This window comes from Solanum lycopersicum, chromosome 7, assembly GCF_036512215.1.
Source record: "Solanum lycopersicum chromosome 7, SLM_r2.1".
In the NCBI taxonomy this organism is placed as follows: Eukaryota; Viridiplantae; Streptophyta; class Magnoliopsida; order Solanales; family Solanaceae; genus Solanum; species Solanum lycopersicum.
The window spans coordinates 38,488,257-38,508,826 of record NC_090806.1 but is presented as its reverse complement, the minus strand read 5'-3'; the positions used below and the strand labels follow the sequence as shown (position 1 = coordinate 38,508,826).

General features: G+C 31.1%; 1 protein-coding gene and 1 long non-coding RNA gene across 2 annotated transcripts; one reads left to right on the top strand and one right to left on the bottom strand.

The window, feature by feature from the left end:
• The first annotated feature begins 2,470 nt into the window (after positions 1-2,470).
• Positions 2,471-8,214, top strand: LOC101265657 (uncharacterized). Its single transcript, XM_004243100.5, has 8 exons — positions 2,471-2,737; positions 2,858-2,990; positions 3,439-3,542; positions 4,576-4,747; positions 4,875-5,015; positions 5,107-5,338; positions 5,432-6,769; positions 6,898-8,214. Exons 1-8 carry the CDS (start codon positions 2,670-2,672, stop codon positions 7,965-7,967), a joined length of 3,258 nt encoding a protein of 1,085 aa, XP_004243148.1. The 5' UTR covers positions 2,471-2,669; the 3' UTR covers positions 7,968-8,214.
• Positions 8,215-11,506: 3,292 nt separating this feature from the next.
• LOC104648345 (uncharacterized) lies at positions 11,507-12,890 on the bottom strand. Its single transcript, XR_742358.4, has 2 exons — positions 12,446-12,890; positions 11,507-11,743 (listed from the first exon to the last, which is right to left on the bottom strand). It is a non-coding gene; the product is annotated as an uncharacterized lncRNA (long non-coding RNA).
• Positions 12,891-20,570: the final 7,680 nt, after the last annotated feature.

The following is a 20,570-nucleotide window of genomic DNA, read 5'->3' as shown; positions in this document are numbered from 1 at the left end:
TTACTTGATTTCAAACATATTAATCTAAATATTTGAACTGATGTAAGTTTGATTTAAAAAGTTGAGAACGATCTACGGTAATATGATCATTTCATATATATATATATATATATATATATATATATATATATATATATATTATTTTTTTTCATTTTAAAAACTATAAATATTATTTTTAAACTTCATTAAAATATATATTTTTTTCAAGTGGTAAATTTCCTCCGCAAGTTACATGACTTTTCTAAAAACTATAATCTATAAGATTTTTCTAGAGCTAAGTCTATGACACAAATAAATCGACATTAACTCATTCTTCATTTCATTCACTGCTCAATTCTATTCCCTCTCATGTCTTAAACCAATTTTTTTCTCGTCCTTTATTTTTTAATTGTGTCTTAAATAATATACACTCCGGTATAGATTCCTAGGGAAACCAATAATACAATTTTTTTTCAAGAACTGCATTTCAATCAATTCTCTATATAATGACCCTATGTACTTTTTTTAAAATAATTATAAGGCAAAAGTAAATTTACTATTTCTTAGTGGACACATCACTTCTGAGACTTGTCCATATAGTCAATTTTCAGCAAAATTCAGTCGATTCACACTTTTCAAACACTCTAATGAATCAGTTAACATGTTAAATTCAATATCAATCACAATTACTTTTCTTAAAATGCTTAATTCAAAAGGAATGCTACCAGTGTGCAAGTTTTTCAAGAACAAAATTTCCAACAATTTCAGAAGCATGTTATGTCATTTCCTTTTGTTCTGTTCAAACTTTTAAATTTCATGGCGTTGTGTCTTTTTTTTTTTTGGGATTGTAGAGATAATTTTTAAAGTATGTAATTACATCTTAAATATATCTTAATTAATTATTTTGAAAAAAATAAAAATTTATGAAATATCTTAAATTTTAATTTATCCATCCATTTTATAATTAATAAAGGTAAATCGATAAACTCACTATTTCAATTATTGTTTCTTAATAAATATGTCAATTTAAAATAGATAAATAATTAGAAATAAAAAGAATATAAATAAAAAAAATTAACTTATTATATCAAAAGTTACTAGGCGTGCGAAGTAAAAATTTAAAAAATAAAATAAAGAGAAGAGTAAATGTTCTCAGTTAATCATCATAGGGTGTGTGTTCATTCATGACTTGGTCTAAATTCATTTCACCGTAACAAACAAGTTCATATCTACTCGTCTTTTTTTCCTTTTTCCTTTTCACATCATCTATTCGGGTTTATTTGAAAATTCATCTCGTGATTAAAATTACTTCATTCAGCACTTACTTGTTACTTATTTTTAAGATAATTCTTTTATTTTTAATTGTTATTTTTAACATATAAAAATAATGACCATAATTTTTATTCAGGTTTTACCCTCAACATTAAATACTTATTTTCAAATTATTTTCTAAGTCAACATCTAATAAAAATGATTTGAAAAATAAGTATTTAATGTTGAGGGTAAAACTTGAATAAAAATTATTGTCATTTTTTTATATGTTAACAATAACAATTAAAAATAAAAGAATTATCTTAAAAATAATTAACAAGTATAAGTGAATGAATGAAGTAATTTTAATCACGAGATGAATTTTCAAAAAAACCCTAATAGATGATGTGAAAAAGGAAAAAGATAAAAAGAAGACGAGTAGATATGAACTTGTTTGTTACGGTGAAATGAATTTAGACCAAGTCATGAATGAGCACACACCGTATGATGATTAATTGAGAACATTTACTCTTCTCTTTATTTTATTTTTTAAATTTTTACTTGCCACGCCTAATAACTTTTGATATAATAAGTTTATTTTTTTATTTATATTCTTTTTATTTCTAATTATTTATCTATTTTAAATTGACATATTTATTAAGAAACAACAATTGAAATAGTGAGTTTATCGATTTACCTTTATTAATTATAAAATGGATGGATGAATTAAAATTTAAGATATTTCATAAATTTTTATTTTTTTCAAAATAATTAATTAAGATATAATAGGTAAAAAGAAATTGTCCTTTTTTGATTTGTAGAAATGAACAAGTAATAAGGAATAATTAAAAAAAATAACAAATGAAAAGTAATTAAGGAAGAGCAAGTATTGATTAATAGAGTTCCAAATATATTTACTACTACATTTTAAAAATATATTAACTCACTGCTAATAAATTAAGAATATAATAAAAAAAAATATTGTATTACCTTAATTTGTCAAAATGACAAGTAAAATGATATTTCATTCATTTACTTATATTTTTCAATGTTTGAATTGAAATAATGAAAAAATGATTCTTAGTGTATATATTTTATTAGAATATTCTAAAATAAAGATATTTAGTATCAAGTCTTGAAAATAATTTTATAAAAGAATAAAATATTAAAAATATAAATTATTTTATTGATTAGACAATAAAAATGAAAATTTAGTTTATGGAATAAGTAATTAATAGGTACGAAGGAATATTAGAAGGTGTCAATTTCAGGGTTACTTCCTCAACCCAACCCTCGTTTTCATAAAATAAGTTTTAGTCTTCGCTTGATAACCGAATCGGATCCTTCGTTGAAGCTACCCCAAATGTATTCGTCCTATTAAATACCCTAATTTCCATTCTGAGTTTGCTGCTACAATTCTCGATTCCTCTTCCTCTACAATGAAGAAATCCAATTTCTTAAGAAGTTCTAAAGATATGCTTACCAAGAGCTTCAATTCCACCAAATGGTAATTTCGGTCCTTTCTCCATTTCTTACATCTATTGAATTGATTTGAATTTTGTGTTCTACGCGTATATCGGAGAATTTATATTGATTTGATTTGATTTTTTTTTTGAATTTGATGCAGTAAGATGTCCTTAAAGCTAGCGTCTTCAAGGTTGAAATTGTTGAAGAACAAGAAGGAAGTGCAAGTGAAGCAGATGAAAAGAGAACTTTCCCAGTTGCTTGATTCTGGTCAGGACCGGACAGCAAGAATTCGTGTAACTCATCTTCCTATCATCTCTGATTCTTCTTTCCTAATATGGAGTTTTTCGCTACTTGCATGTTTTAATGCTTCCTGTTCTGCTCATTGATTTACTTTGCCTTTCAGATAAGAATCCCTTTTGAAGATGATTCTTCAAATGTCAAGACCATAATTTGTATTTAATTTGCAGACATAACTATTCAAATCTCCATAAAATTTGGAGAAATGAGGCATCTTTTGACTGCTGTCAAAGCATGGGATATGCATGCTCCTCTTACAAAATTCAAGCTATATCTTCATATTATAAAACCTTCACTTCTGCTTTCTTAAGTTAGATTTTTGCATATAATTTCAATTCCTGTTAAGTTTTACAGTTGTGATTATTAAGTTGATGTATGTTTTTATGTACCCCAGATTTGGAGTTTTGAGAAAAATATTTCATCTATCTGACACTTTAATTTTAGGTGGAGCATGTACTTAGGGAGGAGAAGATGATGGCAGCATATGATCTTATCGAGATTTACTGTGAACTGATCGTGGCACGGTTGCCAATTATTGAGTCACAAAAGTAAGTTCGTTTTTGCTTGTGATGTTTCTTTAGCATTTCATCTGTATGAGATATCTGTACGGCACATAAATTAGTTTAGATGAAATCTCGCATTACAGTTGCAGTTAGATGTAATTTGCGTATAACACCTTTCCCTGAAGAACCAACCCCAAGAAAGAGAAAAACAATGTTGCTCAGGCTCATTTATTTTGTTAGGTAGTCCCGTGGCTTAACTTTCATTATCCTCGAGTACTTCTTTCCATCTCAATTTTTCTCTCCTCTCCCTGCCTGTTTCGATCGAAACCACAACAGAGAAAAAGACAATTCATTCTGAACTGTATTCCACTGGTAGCTACTTCTAAGATATATAGGTGTTTGGTATCTTGCATATATTTTAGGCATGCTCCTTGTGTTTTACTTTGATGTCTTTGCTGGTCTTTTGGATCTATGCGGGTAGTTATGATGGTGATGCCAGATGTATAATCATTACCTGATAAGAGATGTATAGCTGTGCGTATCTTTATCATTTTCTGTTAGCTGTTGGAAGTTACACTGAAGTATGATGCTCTATAAAAACCACATTTACTCATTCTGTTACCTGTTGAAGAGTTCCTTTTTTTTTCATTACTGTCTTATGTACTTTACAATTTGATTTGCTTACCTGGTTCTTTAAGGGCCTGTTTGGATTGGCTTTTGGCTTATGCCTTATAAGCCAAAAGCCATTAGTTAGGATTTCTAACTTATGGCTTTTGGCTTATTTTTGTTATTTTGGTTTTAAAATAAGTGCTTATAAAAACTTTTTAACTTTACCCAAACACTTCAAACTTCAAAACTGCTTAAAAATTATTTTGGCTTAAAAGTGCCAAAAATAAGTCAATGCAAATGGGCACTTAATAATATGAATTGAGGTTATTTTTGCTAGTTTTACTTGAAATATTAGCTTTATTAGTGGCTAATAAACAAAGGCATACTGTTTCCCATGATGAACTCATGGCTAAATGATGAGTCTGATACCTTTGAAGGGTTTTGATATGTTAGTCTTTTTGATGAACAGAAATTGCCCCATTGACTTGAAAGAAGCAATTACCAGTGTAGTTTTTGCGTCACCAAGGTGTGGAGACATACCAGAACTTGTAGATGTTCGGAAACATCTTACCGCAAAATATGGGAAAGAATTTATAAGTGCAGCAGTTGAGCTCCGTCCAAATTGTGGAGTTAGTCGCATGGTAAGTTTGCAGTATCTCCCTTCAACAGTTGATGATTTGACTTTGAACATGAAGATAATGAACTATTTATATTTCTCAAATTTATCAACATAGTACTCTTAATATTGTCTTATGCTGTTGTACCTAGTTGGTTGAGAAGTTATCTGCGAAAGCGCCTGATGGGCAGACCAAAATGAGAATCTTGGGGGCAATTGCTGAGGAACATGGTGTTAAATGGGATCCTAAATCAGTAGAAGAGACAGAGTCAGTGCCTTCAAATGACTTGTTGGTATGATTATGTTACTTCTAACCTTTCCATTGATGACTGAGATTGACCAAATTATTATGCCTTTACTGAGTTCACTGGTTAAATTGTCCAGAATGGATCTGGTAGTTTAGAGAAGGCTGGTAACATCCATGAAGACCCTCTTCATCTCAATGCGTCAGTTATGAGACTTCCACTTGATCACTGTAAAAGGCCTAATGCATCTTCAAATCCCCAAGAGCAGAATGCAAGATCCTCATTGGAGACCCAAAGCTTTGACTCTGCATATAGTGGTGGTAGAGGAGTAACACCATCTTCTAACTATCATCATGGAGTTAGTCCTTCAGGTTAGCATCTTTAATTATGCTAGAATACAACATCTACAGTTTGGTTCCCACTGTAAAAAATTAATGTTAATGATGGTTGTTCATGACCCTTAGGGTCTAGGGATGAAAGGTCAGAAATTGGGCAGTCAGTTCCTGGAGATGGTAAATTTTCTATGGACAGGCAGAATTGGAATATGGAATTCAAAGATGCTACCTCTGCTGCTCAAGCAGCTGCTGAGTCTGCAGAACGTGCAAGCCTAGCTGCCAGAGCTGCTGCTGAACTTTCAAGGGTTTCAAGGCAATATTCCTCGGAATCTCAGAGGCCTGAAGTACAGTCTTTGGTAGGTGGAGGACGAGGAATGTATGACACAAGTATCCATGAACATTTTTCCAAAGATTCAGCAAATAGCTCTTTATCTGACAGAAATCCAAGGCTTCAGAATGGAAGAATTGATAGTTTGCATCATGAAAATCTGGCTAGAGCGACAAGACAATTTCATGATGATGATCATGCTACTTCAGGAGGTTCAGGACCAGGGAACTATGGTAGTTCAAGTATGCATGAACATTTTCCTAAAGATTCAGTTGTGAGCTCTTCACCGAATAGAACTTCAAGGTTTCAGCAAGAAAGGACGGAGAGTTTGCAACATGATAATATGCCTAGGGCAACAAGACATGATAATGATATGCATGGTACTTTTGATAGGCCTGATTCACAAGTCTCCGCAGGTGCCACGGGCTCAATTAATACTGATAATTCATTTCCTAGTGTTGGAGAAGGTTATAAGTACATGCAGAAAAGCCTATCAAAAGCGGACAGTGAAATGATAACGAGAAAATCAGTTGGCAGAACTGAATCTGAATCCACGGGTAGCTTTAAGAATGAGTTAGTGGAGGATTTCAATTATTTTGGAGAAGAAGCTAGTAGAAAAGATCCCAAAATTAATTCTTCAGAATCTTATTTAAGCGCTTCAGGTTTTGGTGAAAATATTCATCATTCTAACCAACAAAGTTATGGTTATGCTAAGACTAATGATCCCTTTAATAATGTTTACCAAGGTCACATTCCTAGTGAAACTGTTAGTAAGAGTTCTCATGATTCTGCCTCTGTTGCTTTTGATGATTCTGGCTCAGAAGAAGATTATAATATTAAGTTTGACTCAGATCCTACATATGATGACCAGCAAGCCAAACTTTATTTTCCATCACCAGAAAGGAAATCACCTACTTACAACTCTGCAATTAAAGAATCGTGGAGCTTTGACTCGAACAAATCACAGGAGGAGTCCTCGATGACATCAGAAATCTTTGTGGAAAAGCAATCGCCTCAATTATACAAAAGCTTGGCTGCCGCTGGTGACAATTCACGACAAGAAAATGTTGTGCCATCCTTTGACGATTCTGATGGTATGAATTCCGAAAGTGACAGTGAGATAGTCCAACACCCGATAGGTAAGTCAAAATTTAATCTATTTATATTTATATGTTCTAATTGTTTAATGGAAATGACATTGCAGAATGTTTCTATTAACATGTATATCATGATTCACCAAGATCCTCCTATATGGAAAATGTTTCAGGAACTGATGGGAACAAATGGTTACCAGCTTTGCCCAGGACACAGACAGATCATGATACTTTGGCTTCTTCTGTTTCTGACTCCGAAAAGGCATTCACATTTGGGAAGTTAACTGGTGGCCTTAAGCATAAAGGCCATATCCCTCCACCTTACTTAAGAAGCCAGTTAAACAGTGTTCCATCTTCAGTCGAGAATGCTAAGGGAAGTCCTGCGGTGACGTCACAAGATGTTGCACCCCCTAAGAGTTCTGTTGGTTTAGGAATGAGGATGAAAATAGACGATAAGTCAAGCTCAAGATTGGATGACACTCATCATGCTTCAGATACCGACAGTTCTGATGCAGAATTTTCACAAGAGGCTTCGAGTTACAGTCAAAGAACTTATTCACAAAAAAGAGGCAGCGAGGTTAATACAAAATATGCAGGCTTACGAGGTTCATCCACATATTTTGATTCTGATAGCAGTGATTCCGAGGCTGGTCCTAAGAAACATTCTTTTGCTGGTAGAAGTCAATTGAATAGTGGAATTTCTCGTAGAACTAAAGCTTCTTCCTCCAGCTTCGATACAAACATTTCATCAAAGTCTAAAATCAGCTCCGAAACAGCTGTTAATTCTGACTCTGGTGTAGATGGCAAACCCATCAACTGCTCTTTCGGAATTAAAACTCAAGAACCTCTGAAACCCGTCAGAAATTCTTATGCTGCTGATACACAAAAAACTCAGAGACTGACCAAGAACTTTTACAGTAGTGAATCACATGAATCCCCAACAGATAAAAGGATAAGTTTAGAGCAGCCCAGCGCTGGACCTACAGTTCCAATGCCTGTTATACAGACCAGGATAACATCACATGAAAGGAGACAGAAGATGGGAAGGGTGGAAAAACCATCTAGCTCTTCCCAAATGGCAGCAGCATCAGGCAACAATGATGTTCCAAAGGCACCAGCTTCCAGTGGGGACAAATTTTCCAGTGCGGATAGCATGAAGAAAGCTAGTCATGTACATCCAAAGCTGCCTGATTATGATGATATTGCTTCTAAGTTGCTGTCGCTTCGAACGAGTCCCAAGTGAAAGATAATGTCTTTGTAGCTGCGTATGTACATGGCGAAAGGTTTCGTATAGTGTTTCTGATGACCGCGAGATTCCAATACAATATATTTGTTTGTACTGTGCACATTTTTTTATTTGATGTGAAAATAATCTTGGGTATATGAATACTTGAAATGGATGCTGCGTAGACAGCCCAAAATTTCTATTTGTAACTTGATTGATATTCATTCATTTGAAAATGAGTTGTATTTGTTCCTCAGAGGTTAAATTTTCTGATTCATAGTTATTCATTGTTCAATCGTATCCAAATTAAAAGTCTGGTACAAGTCCGGATTTGTCATTTATGCTAAAGGTATACATATAGCTTGTGGTGCTATCCCAAAAGGAAAAATTACAAGAGAATATACTATTTAGAGCTTAATTTACATAATAATATTTTAGTTTTTTTTATTTATAACACTAACATTTTAATTACAAATATGATATTTTTTATTATAAATTTAAAATCTATACAATTTTATTTCCTATTTTATTGATTAGTGGATTAAATTTTTGGGACTCGTATTCTATGCTTTATTTTAATTAATTATTAGAATCTTAATCACAATTATATTTGGATACGTTTTTTATCCCTAATTACTTGTCTACTTTTGAATTGACACAACTATGTAGAAAATAATTATGACATAATGAAGTGGATGAATTAAAAGTTACATATTATCAAAAAGATCTACATTTCAAAAAGTAAATAATTGAAGGTATAATATGAATTTTGTTCTCGCTTATAAATTTGTCAAAATAGACAAGTAATTAAGGACAAATAGGGACAACTATAAATGAAAAAGTCGAAAAGTAAATAAGGACTGTGGGAGTATCTTACTCTCTCTTTTCAGTTAACCTTACAAGGAAGAAATATTATTGACACTCTTTTTTTCCTTGGTAAACACATTGTTGCACACCTTTTTTATACATCTTTTTCAATGTCATTTTTTTTTTCAAGAAAACGTTTTGTATCTCCTTCTTGAAAATATTTCATTTTGTTTCTTTCAAAATCATCTCTTACAACAATTTTTAGAGTAAATTTTAGGTTTGATAAACATAAAAATCATATTTATATGCTATACCGTAGTTTGTTTAATTGTGCCCATAATAAATTTTATATTTGCTATGACTATCAATATCCATATATCTGTATGCATATACAAAAGAATCAATTGTATAATATGTTTCGGTATACATATACAAAAGAATCAATTATATAATTTGTGTTTGTATAGAGCGAGAAAGACAAAAAAAATGGGCAGATAAAAATTTGTATTTGTATAATTATAAGTGTATAGGACGAAAATATATGTATTTGTATTTGTATACACAATTTTCTCTTGCTTTATACAAACATAAACGAATATGATACATTTGTGTTTGTATAAAGTGAGTGAGGCGACAAAGAGTGGTGAGCGAGATGTGAGAGAGTGGCGAGTGAGGTTTAGAGAAGCGAACAAAAAGAGATATGTATAGACAAACAATTTTTTCTCATTTTATACAAACACAAACACATTTTATACATTTGTGTTTGTATAAAAGTGAGAGAGGCGAGAGAGAGATTGCCAGCGAGAAAACGAGAGTGGTGAGTGAGAATTTCAGGGAGAGGCGAATGACAACAATTTTCTATGGTTTACAATTAAATAAAACTGTGATTATAGCATTTAATTTGAATTAATAGTTAACTATTTTATACAAGTTTCCTTTTTTTTACTTGTTGAAAAAATCGATTATGAGTAAGAAAGTTGCTTTTCATAGTACTCTCGAAAAGAATCCTCATTTAATAAAGGCTTATATATATCGATGTCAAGGGCCAATTGTTTGTTCAAAACCAAAAATTACAACTGTTAATTTGAAGAAGATCCGCATTATAGTGAATATGATTAGTATCGTGTGGTCCATAAATTATCAGAAAATTTTTTAAACACGTTTTTTTACACTTTGGTGATCGATTTGGTACAATTATTGATGATATGTTATCTTAAATAGGTGATATGTATTAAGGAATATACTTTGGTAGCCGATCCGGTACAATAATTGGTGATTTGTTGGTTACTAACCATAATATATTTTAGTGTATGTATTTTCATGAATTTTTTAGTTAAAATAATGGTAATTTGTTGATTTCAATATGATGGATGGTGTGACTAATTTTTTTGGGCTATATATTGGTCTACAACAATAAAAGAAATTGATTCATAATTGATGGTAAGGTTGATATGTTCCAACCCTACAATGCATAATACCATAATCTTATCTAGTATATACCAGATTTTTAGAATCATCAAATTAATTTACATTGTGTATAATGTAGTGTAACCTTTGTGTCAAATTCAAATTTTAACAATTATTACAACTAAAAATAATTGGTGGATTTGTTGTTTAAAGAATAATGATTATTTGTTGATTAAAGAATAATGGTGATTTGTTGATTTATAGTTGCAATATAATATTACTATATATATATATACTTTTTATGTATCGTATGACTAAATTTTTTGTGATATATTGGTTTATAACTATAAAGGATATTGATTTATAATTGATGGTAAAGTTGATTCCAGTTTTGTTACAACCCTATAATACGTAACACCATAGTCTAATAAACTATATACCAATTTTTTTAGTATCATTAAATTATTTTACATGGTGTACAATATAATTTAACTTTGGTCTCAAGTAAAAATTAATCTAATTGAATTTTACTATAATGAATGAATTATACCATAAATTAAAATAAATAAATTCATACATTGATGACAATTTTTTTTTTGTAATATGTTCTAACTACGTTGTTGTAAAAAAGGATTTAAAGAAAAAAAATTGAAGGGATAGAACTAAAGAAAAACAAATAATTTTTTCAAAAAAATAAAATGAGGTAAAAAGGGAAAAAATAGTGAAGTGGGAGAATTTTTTTTTTTGAAAAAAGGGCAGAGAGAAGAAGAGAATCGATTTACTTAATATTATTTTAAGAAGAAGATTAGAAAAAGTGTGTGGGTGTGTGTGTGAAAATAATATATAACTCAATCGAAGGGAGATCTGACACACTACAACATTTTATGTCTCCAACCACCCTAGAGAAGTGTGGCTTAAACTATGAAAACGTGTGGCGTTTTATCAAAGGCCACTATTTTTTACTTTAAGCCACACTTTGTACCTATGCTTAACAGTGTTGCCTTATGAGCTACACTTTCAAGCGTAGCCTCAAATTCAAAAAGGCCACGCTTTGCAACTATGCTTAAAAGTGTTGCCTTATCAGCTACACTTTCAAGCGTAGCCTAAAAGGAAATAAGGCAACACTTTTACGACTACGTTTAAAAGTGTTGCCTTATCAGCTACACTTTTAAGCGTGGCCTTTGCTACCATATTTCCCACATTTATCAAGTTTTGACTTTTCTATCTAATGTATGACGACGCTTTGTAGTTTTGTCCTTTCCACAATTTACAGTCCTATGCCACAATTTCTAATTAAAATATCCAATATTATATTACAATAAATAATCTCTAGCGCTAATAAGTAATTCAATTTTATAGATTTCCCATAAACTTCAAAATATATAGTTTGTGTTGTGTACATACCTATACTTATACATCAATATTCTAAATGTGTACACAATAGTTCAAAAAGTACTACAATAGTTCAATATATTCTAGCAATGAATATATTTCACAAAATCAAATATAATGTATTCAAACTTTTACAATAGTTCGGAAACTCGTCATCATCCACTTCAAATTTGATCACTCCCATTTCCCTACACAAATAAGATATTGACAGTTATATAGAAGAGCTAAGAAGTTCAGATTGCAACAATATAGAAAGGCAAGAAGTCCAGCAGTTACAGAAAATTAGAATACAACTTTTGATGTTCAAAGTAGATGCCTACTTGTCTTTTGATGTTCAAAGTAGATGCCTATACAAAATATGCATATACTAATATAATAAAGGCTAAAATTAGTATATTAACTATGCTATTAGTATCAATCTTGATTATAGTACTTTAATATTTCTTGCCAACTCCTCCCTCACTATCAACTCATTGGCAACCACATATACCTCTTTTAGTTTCTCTCTCTCTCTAATACTACTACTTGTTTCGATCTCTGTTCCTCTTTTTCCTTCTTTCTCCAACAAAACAACATTTCAAACATTTACCTATGGATCTACACTGATACACCCTTTACATTTTTTGCACTAATGCACTCATATTATTCACTTTCCTGGCAACTGAAAGATACTTTGTGATTTCCCACATACATTTCCTCCTTCCATACACAAAGTTAGGCAAGAAACCTACTAACTGCGCTTGACTACAGATTTTTGACACTTTCTTTCCCTACTTTGAAATTTCAGCTGTAAGAACCCCAAAAGTAATCAATTTCTTCTAAACACAAAATGAACATTAAACCAATTTACTATTTGCAGATCTACAGATTACTAGAGAATCAGTTCTTACCTTCACAAATCGGTTGTACAGATGACTAGAATTGAAAGGAATCTCAACACTTGATTTCTTCAGCTTCCGCTCTTGATTTCTTCCATCCCCACCTCTGTATCTTCAGCTCTTCATCTCTTTGAGAAATTCGACTTTATAAAATTTGAGTTGTGGAGCTCAGTTCTTCAGGTCTTCAGTTATTCGATTTATGAAGAGCTATGGAGTTATGCTGAGGAAAGAAGAGCGATAAATAAGAGCTAGCGTTTTGGAGCTAGTGTTCTGGAGCTGGAGATAGGAGAGAGGAAAGATGAGAGAGAAAGAGAAAAATTTGTTTTATTTATATTTTATTAATTATTTTTTTGACTAATAAAATGGGGGGGGGGGGGAGTTGAAAATGTTGGAGGGAATATGATATTTTAGTGAAATGTTTTAGGCCACACTTTTAAGGTGTTGTTTTTTCAATTATAAAAATAGTACACTTTAAAAGTGTGGTCATATATGTAAATAGTTGTTGCATTTATTTCACACTATGACAACACTAATAAAGTGTGGTCACCAAAAGTCTTTTTCATACATGGTCCTCAACAAAATGGTGAGATAGATGTTCAAAGACCCATTCAAGTGATAATCTTGTAAACTTATTCACTAAGGATTGCCAACATCAATATTTTAAGAAGTTGTATACAAGATCGGAATGTATTGTTTTCGATATATCAAGTAAAGTTTTTATTAGGAGGAGCAAAATATGTGTTGTTCTCTTTTCTTTACCATGGTTTTATCCCGGTTGAATTTTAAACGCGTTATTAGCATGAATGTTCTACCATTGCGGGATTGAAACAAAGTACATAAAAGAAGGTAAAATAATCGTGTTCATTTTTCTCTTGGGAACAAGGTAAATTATTGTGGAATATAATTTGATATTTTACTTGTGAATAAGGTCAATGATTAATATTATTGTTACTGTGCATTTTTTTACATATGACTATATATTTTCTTTTGTATGTAAAACTTATTTCATATATTATTTGTAATTATGCTCACAGTTTTGTATGCAATTGATTCTTTGATTTATAACGATAATTCACAACCTTAATAATTATTCACCAAACATAATATAATATAATGTTGCATGTAATTCTCTGTTTTGACAAGTTTAAGATATTAGTACATATTTTGTTAAGAATATTTTTATTTTGTATTTTTTGTTCTATATTTTATTATGCATGTTAATCACAAAGTGGCCATTCGTTCTATATTTATTGTGCATGTTAATCACGAAATGACAATATTTTTTTAAGGCTCAATGGTGAGCCCTATTATATTTGGCTTATTATGTCATTGATTGAGGGTAAGATGAAGATTTCAAGTCCTATTGTATCACGACTGTTCAGGCGAGAGTCCTGATGCATCATGATAATAAAACGCTGGGTTGGGTCCCAACAAATAATGACCTAAAATTTCTTCTTATGGGTAAGCTGTTGGGTTTAAGTCCCAACGTAAAATAATGATGATATAATGATCACTAAGCAATTTGATATGCATTTGATAAAAGTCATGAAATTTGTCCAATTGAGTTGCTCCATTCTCTTTTGAGAATGTGGTAGCAAGGCATAATATGTTTGAAAATAACAAGTGGTTAAATGTATGAATATGAGTGTGGTAAAGTGTTAATGGTCATCGTTCTGAAAATTAAAGAAAGAACATTATGAATTCTTAATATGGTTGCAATTTTTGTCCATCAAAGTGTACAAAAAGTTATTGGTCACATTGTACTTGATTAACTTAATTTGAATGTTTCGTAGATCCTCCATCAAAATAAAGAAATACAAAATGGTAGTACATTTAGTACTTTTAAAGTGATGTTGAGGTGGGTCAAATAAATTTGATAATCTCAAAGTATGACTAATAAGAAAAACTTATGGAGCATGTACGAATTGTTATGGTCATTTCTTAGAGAGAGTGTGATGTATTAGTATGGATAAGGACATGTTCATGCATGATTGGAATAAATATAACATATCACCTCTACGTGAGGTTTGAAATATTGAAACAAATATACATTTTGACACAAATGGTCATTTTGGTCATATACTTTGAATACTATACAAATATTATGGAATGTTTTATTATGAACTATTGGAGGATAAAAGAAAAAAATAATTCTTTTCTATAAAGGTTGTGGTCATGATCAAAATAAATGTTGTTGTGTGACAACAAAAGTTTTTTATTGGTTGTTAAAAAATAAGTTTCATTGCATCCACCACTGAGAATATATCTCCATTTATTAATGTTAGCACCTCTGTAAAAATCCTTTATGTCCTGAGGCACAAACAATACTTTATATCTTACTGCTATACTTTCGCACAATGATCATGTGTACCCCATTTACATATATTTTGTGAACTATAAGTTCAAGAATATCACTTTTCTAAGGGAAAAAGTCATAAATTCACCCTTGAACTTTTATCGAAATTTTAGTTACATGCTTATACTATCATGACGAACTATTACACACCTTTACTATTTAAAATTATATTTTTTACTCCTTAAAACTAACGTGAAAAAAAATAAAAAAAATAAGTAAAGAAAAGTGTGTTTGATAGTAATAAAGTAAAAAAATAAATCAAAATCTTATTTTTACTATAACCTACCCCCACCCTCCACCCTCCACCCCTCACCGAACGCCACCTCTTCTTCTTCTTTAAAGGCAGCATCTTCTTCTTCTTTATTTTTTTCCATCATTTTTTCACACCCAATTTTCATCCACCCCATTATACCTCCACCAAAATCCTCTCTCCCCCATCATACCCTATTTTAATATTTATTCAATTTCACAATTTTCATTATATTTAATTTTTTTCTCTTGATTTTGTTGGTGATCGATAAAATTGATGATTAAGTTCTAAAATAAAATATAACGATGGATTTGCAGGTGTGGGGTGACAAAGAATTGGAAATTAAAGGTGGTGGAAAAGAAAAAATCGATATTGATAATAGTGATAGTGATATTTGATGTTGGGTTTGTACCTTTTGATGGTAATTATGTAATTTTGGTGATGAGTTTGTTTATGAGTATCAAATCTTGTTGTGCAAGTTTCTAATTTTTGTGGGAATAATGGTGATAGTATGATTTGATGGTGGATTTGATTGTAGGTGGAGAAATTTATGGTTATTATTTTAATTTTCATGGTGAAATATATAGAATTGATAGTAATATCACGGTAATGGTAGTGATTCAATGGTGGTGTTCATGAATAAGAAACAATTCAATGATATGGAGAATATTAGTCAAAGTTGATAAGACATCTGATGTGGCAATGACATAGCATTGATGTGGTGCAAGTGTGATACACCTCTCTTAGGGATTCATTGGAAGTCATTAATTAAACAATTTAATTATTTATTTAGTAACTTTATTTATTATTCTAGAATAGGGTTTATATTTCATAGTTTTATAAGTATTAGGTTATGTTATAGTTACTAGTATGGAATAGGATTTATGTCTCATACTTTCATAAGAACTAAATTTCCTATTGATGTAATAAAACTCCTATTTAAAGGGGCTTTTCATGAATAAATCAGTAAGTAAAAATTTAGCAAAAAGCAGGAGACTGGAGTTTTCTCTTTCATTGAACTCTAAGGTTTCAGTCTCCCTTTGAAGAGATGAAGAGATCGGAGTTCTCTCTTGTAATGAATTCTAAGGTTTCAGCCTCCTTTTAACAAGATGATTTATATATCGCACTGTGAATCGATCCTTCCCTAAATATTCATAAAAATTTGGTATCATATCCTATCACAATGGATGATGAGATCAATTTCAGGTTTCAAGAAGAACCTGTGATTACATAAACTCTAACGGACTCTAAACTTACATCTATGGAACAACGTCTCTGTGAAAGAATTGTCCAAGTCATTCAAAAACCATTTTCTAACATGGAAATTGGCTCTACAAAACCAGTAGTCCATGGGGAATAATCACGTAATGCCCAAACAATTGGTAAATCAACAAATCCGGCTCCTAGAGACAATACACTACATATTCAACCAGTTGATCATAATCATCAAACTTATAGTAATTCTAGTTCAATAATACCAAGTTATGAAAAGATGAATATTCCTACCTTTAATGGTATCAACAACCCATTAATTTTGGCACATCATTGTGAACGATTTGGACCTTATGAAAATAGCAACTTGATGGGCGAATTAGTCAAGCTTTTGCAAATTGATAGATGTGAAATTTATCAATGTCAACTTCAATCTAGGGCTGAAATTGGATAATTGAGCTTGAGGAACTTTCAACGTAAGAGGGGGGTAATTTTAGGTGTGTGTTAGAATTTATTAATTAAAATATTTAATTATTTATTTAATAGCTTTATTTATTATTCTAGAATAAGGTTTATATATCATAGTTTTATAAGGATTATGTTAAGTTATAGTTATTAATTTAGAATATGATTTTGGTTTCCTACTTTCATAAGAATTAAATTTCCTATATCATGTAATACGACTCCTATTTGAAGGGGATTTTGATGAATAGTTCGGTAAGTCATAATTCATTAAAAAACAGTAGATTAGAGTTCTCTCTTTCATTGAACTCTAAGGTTTCACTCTTCCTTTAAAGGCTGAAGAGATCAGAGTTCTTTCTTTTAATGAATTCTATGGTTTTAGCCTCTTCAGAGTTCTCACTTTTAATGAATTCTATGATTTTAGCCTCCATTTAACGAGCTGATTTATATATCGCCCTGTGAATCGATCATTCACTAAAGATTCATAACAACCTCCCATTATGAGGGTGGATCTACGAGTCTTAAGGAGTATAATAAATTCATTATTTAGTAGCAGAGGTGCGTATTAGGTCACTATATTAGTTTAAACATGTAACTGACTTTTCGAGACAAGTTCAAAGGTGAATTTATGCTTTCTCATTTTTTAAGTGAAACAAAATATACTTGAATACTCCATTTTATTTGTCTAATCATTTATCAGTCCACATTTGTAACACCCCGGAAATCTATTGACCTAAGCTAGAGCCTAACGTGTAGTCTAGTAGCCTAATGAAATTTAAAAAAAAGGTAAGAGCCTTAAAATAATTTTCCTAACATAGTACTAGCGTTCTAGTGTCTAAAACTCAATGCATGACCCTTAAAGGGTCCTTGAAGAGGACCAAAGAGAGGGTCCTAAAAGCTGTAAAAACAACGACATAGACCACCATGGGCACCCATGAGTCGTGGGTGGACTCACACTTCATGGATGGGAGGGGTGGATCGAGACTTACTCTCCCCACCCTTGACTTGATCGTTCAAAGCTGCTGAACAAAATGATGACTTCACAGCACGGGCGTCCGCATTTACGGTCCGTATGTGGGGGTGTCGCATGTCACCCCTAAAGCTGTCAAGTTTCGGCCACTTAAGGGGTAAAGTCGTAAATTTATACTTAATTAATTAAGTGTAGGAAAGATTATTACTAGTTATTAATTAATTAATCTATCATTTTTCCCACTTATATGTGCATAATGGATTTCAAACTTATTGGATGCATGATTTTAACTATATTCCCCTTTTATGCATATTTTAATGGTTTTCTGCATGATTTCAATACTTTGTAATTTATGTGCTAACCCATTTTGTTCTAAATTTAGAATGAGTCTAGGTTCCAGTCGTTGAGATGTATTTCTTTCCTTTAAGTTAAACTTGGGTTGACTAATCCCTAGGCTCAGTAGTCTTCAAGTTCGAGGAAAAGATGTTATCTTTCATAGTTCTGTTGTACTTCTTACTTTGAGACTATATTGATATAAAGGGCTTATGACCCTATTTGTACTCTTTTTTGTACTAGATGGTGATTGAGACAAGTCTAGATTCCTATTTCATTTTATAAAAAGAAGTTTGACTTTGATTGTAAAAAGTTTTAAATTTTCCGCATTATCTCTAGTATGTGTATGATTATGCTAAGGGATTGTATGCGACCCCATTTGGGGTCAAATACATTGTGTAACTTCTAGAGGGTAACCCAGGTCATAACAATATTATATGAAAAATTTGAACGTAAGATCTTCGTAACCACTTACAGCATTGTGTGCTATTTCATATTAAAGATACCGTCGATGGTCATTTGACTCGATTCTAATATCGAGATCGCTTCAATTTTTATCATTTTTAGGTACTTGAAATTTTGCCAATGTTTTATGTAGTGTTATGTCATAGTTCTCTTTCAAAGCACTTACCTCCTTATGATAACAATTTTAATAATTTGTTCCACCCCTTTCTCAAGGAGTTTTACATTTGGAATCGATTGGTCTATCACGCTTCTTGCGTACCATAGACATTGTTCTTCAAGAATTATTTTATGGAACATTTGTAGCTTAATTAAAATATTTGGTCAACAAATACATACGAAAAATTAATTGCAACATTTTGCAATTGAATTATCACTTGAATTTCAAATTCACATTTTTTAATGAGGATCTAGATAATTCACTTCGCACATAATTTCAACTGCTAAACTTATCTCCCTCTAATGTCAGGAAATCTAACATTTACCTCAATCTTATTTGGGGATCCATCTTTGTGCATTGTGGAGCAATAAAATAATATGTGCACATATCTAATTTTTAGATGGAAATTATTTGGTTCCTAACCCTGAACCAATTGTGATGGGAGAACCTTGTTGCTTTGATGCATACATGTTAAATAAACTCATCTCATATAAAATTTTATTTGAGATATTTGTTCTCATAATCATTAGTCTAGCTATAATTGGAGGCTTACAATTTTGGCTAAATAAACCAGTGATATTAAAATAATTGCATAGTTTGAAGTTGTGCTCTTCATTAATAATTCAAGAAAACAACCTTACAAAAATCAATTTGTGAGTTCACACAAATGTACTTGTGTCCATACCATAGATACATCTATTAAATCAATAATAGTGAATGACCCACATGACAGGTGAACGAGCCTATATTCACCTCTCTATATGTTCTAAACAATTTCAAGGGATACAATCCCAACCTTAGTGATATAATTATCATTTTGTCATGATAAAAAACAATAAAATAGTCTTGAAGAATCTTTGATTTCTTCAAACATATAGTCCAATGAATTCTCAATTTTTTTTGCATCACATTTAAATCGGAATGGCCAATCGGTTAAGCCCACTGATATTTATTCTAGTAGATTTCTAGTTTAATTTTGCATGTGATTCCTTCATTATGCTCATATTTTTACTCAACAAACAAGATAAAGACGAGTAACCTTTTATGTAAATATTCATAACCCGCATTGATATTAGTAATATGAAGATATTTAATCTTTCAATAATTTACAGTCGCAACATATTGATTTCTTCAATTCCCCCGAAACTTAAAATGTTTCTTTTGAGACTTACTACAACCTCAATGGTATGCTTTATTTCATTTTATTGATAATAATAAATTAATCCTTCTGAAACTTTCAATTAATTTTATATACTGCCATAAATTTCACAACACCATTTTTATGATGACCATCTCCTTTAAGGAGAAAATTATTATTATTTTCATTGCTAAAATTGTTACTTGCAATACTTAGTCCTCTATTTATAGTGTTACATAGACACATACCAAAGGTTAGTCATAACAAGAATATAATGGGGAGGTTATGGAAGTGAAATGTTACAAGAATAATGGTTATAAAGGTGGATGTTATGGAGATTATGGTAATCTTCATAATGGAGGAAAGTAATGGAGATAATAGGTGAGAGTAACTTCTTGGTGTAGTGGACATCCACATTATAATATTTTATAACACATTTTAGTTTTATCCCCTTCTTACTTGTTTTTAATATGTAATTTTGGATATCAAGAAAAACTAGTATTTTTTTACTTATTATATCCTCAATTTATTTAGAAAGTTAATATTTTTTAAAAAGTGAGAACGTCTTTAATGAGTAAATTGATTATGTAATCTTTCAATTAATAGGGATAAGAATGGTAAACTCACAATGTCAGTTATGATTTCCTTAGTAGGTGTGTCTAGTAAAAATAGACAAGTAAAATAGAAACCGAAAGAGTATTTCAAAGAGAGCTGCTAAACTGTCACAAAATTATGGCTCAAATTTCAAAATATATAAAAGAGTAGTAAATTTTTCTTTTCAAAACTAATTTTAG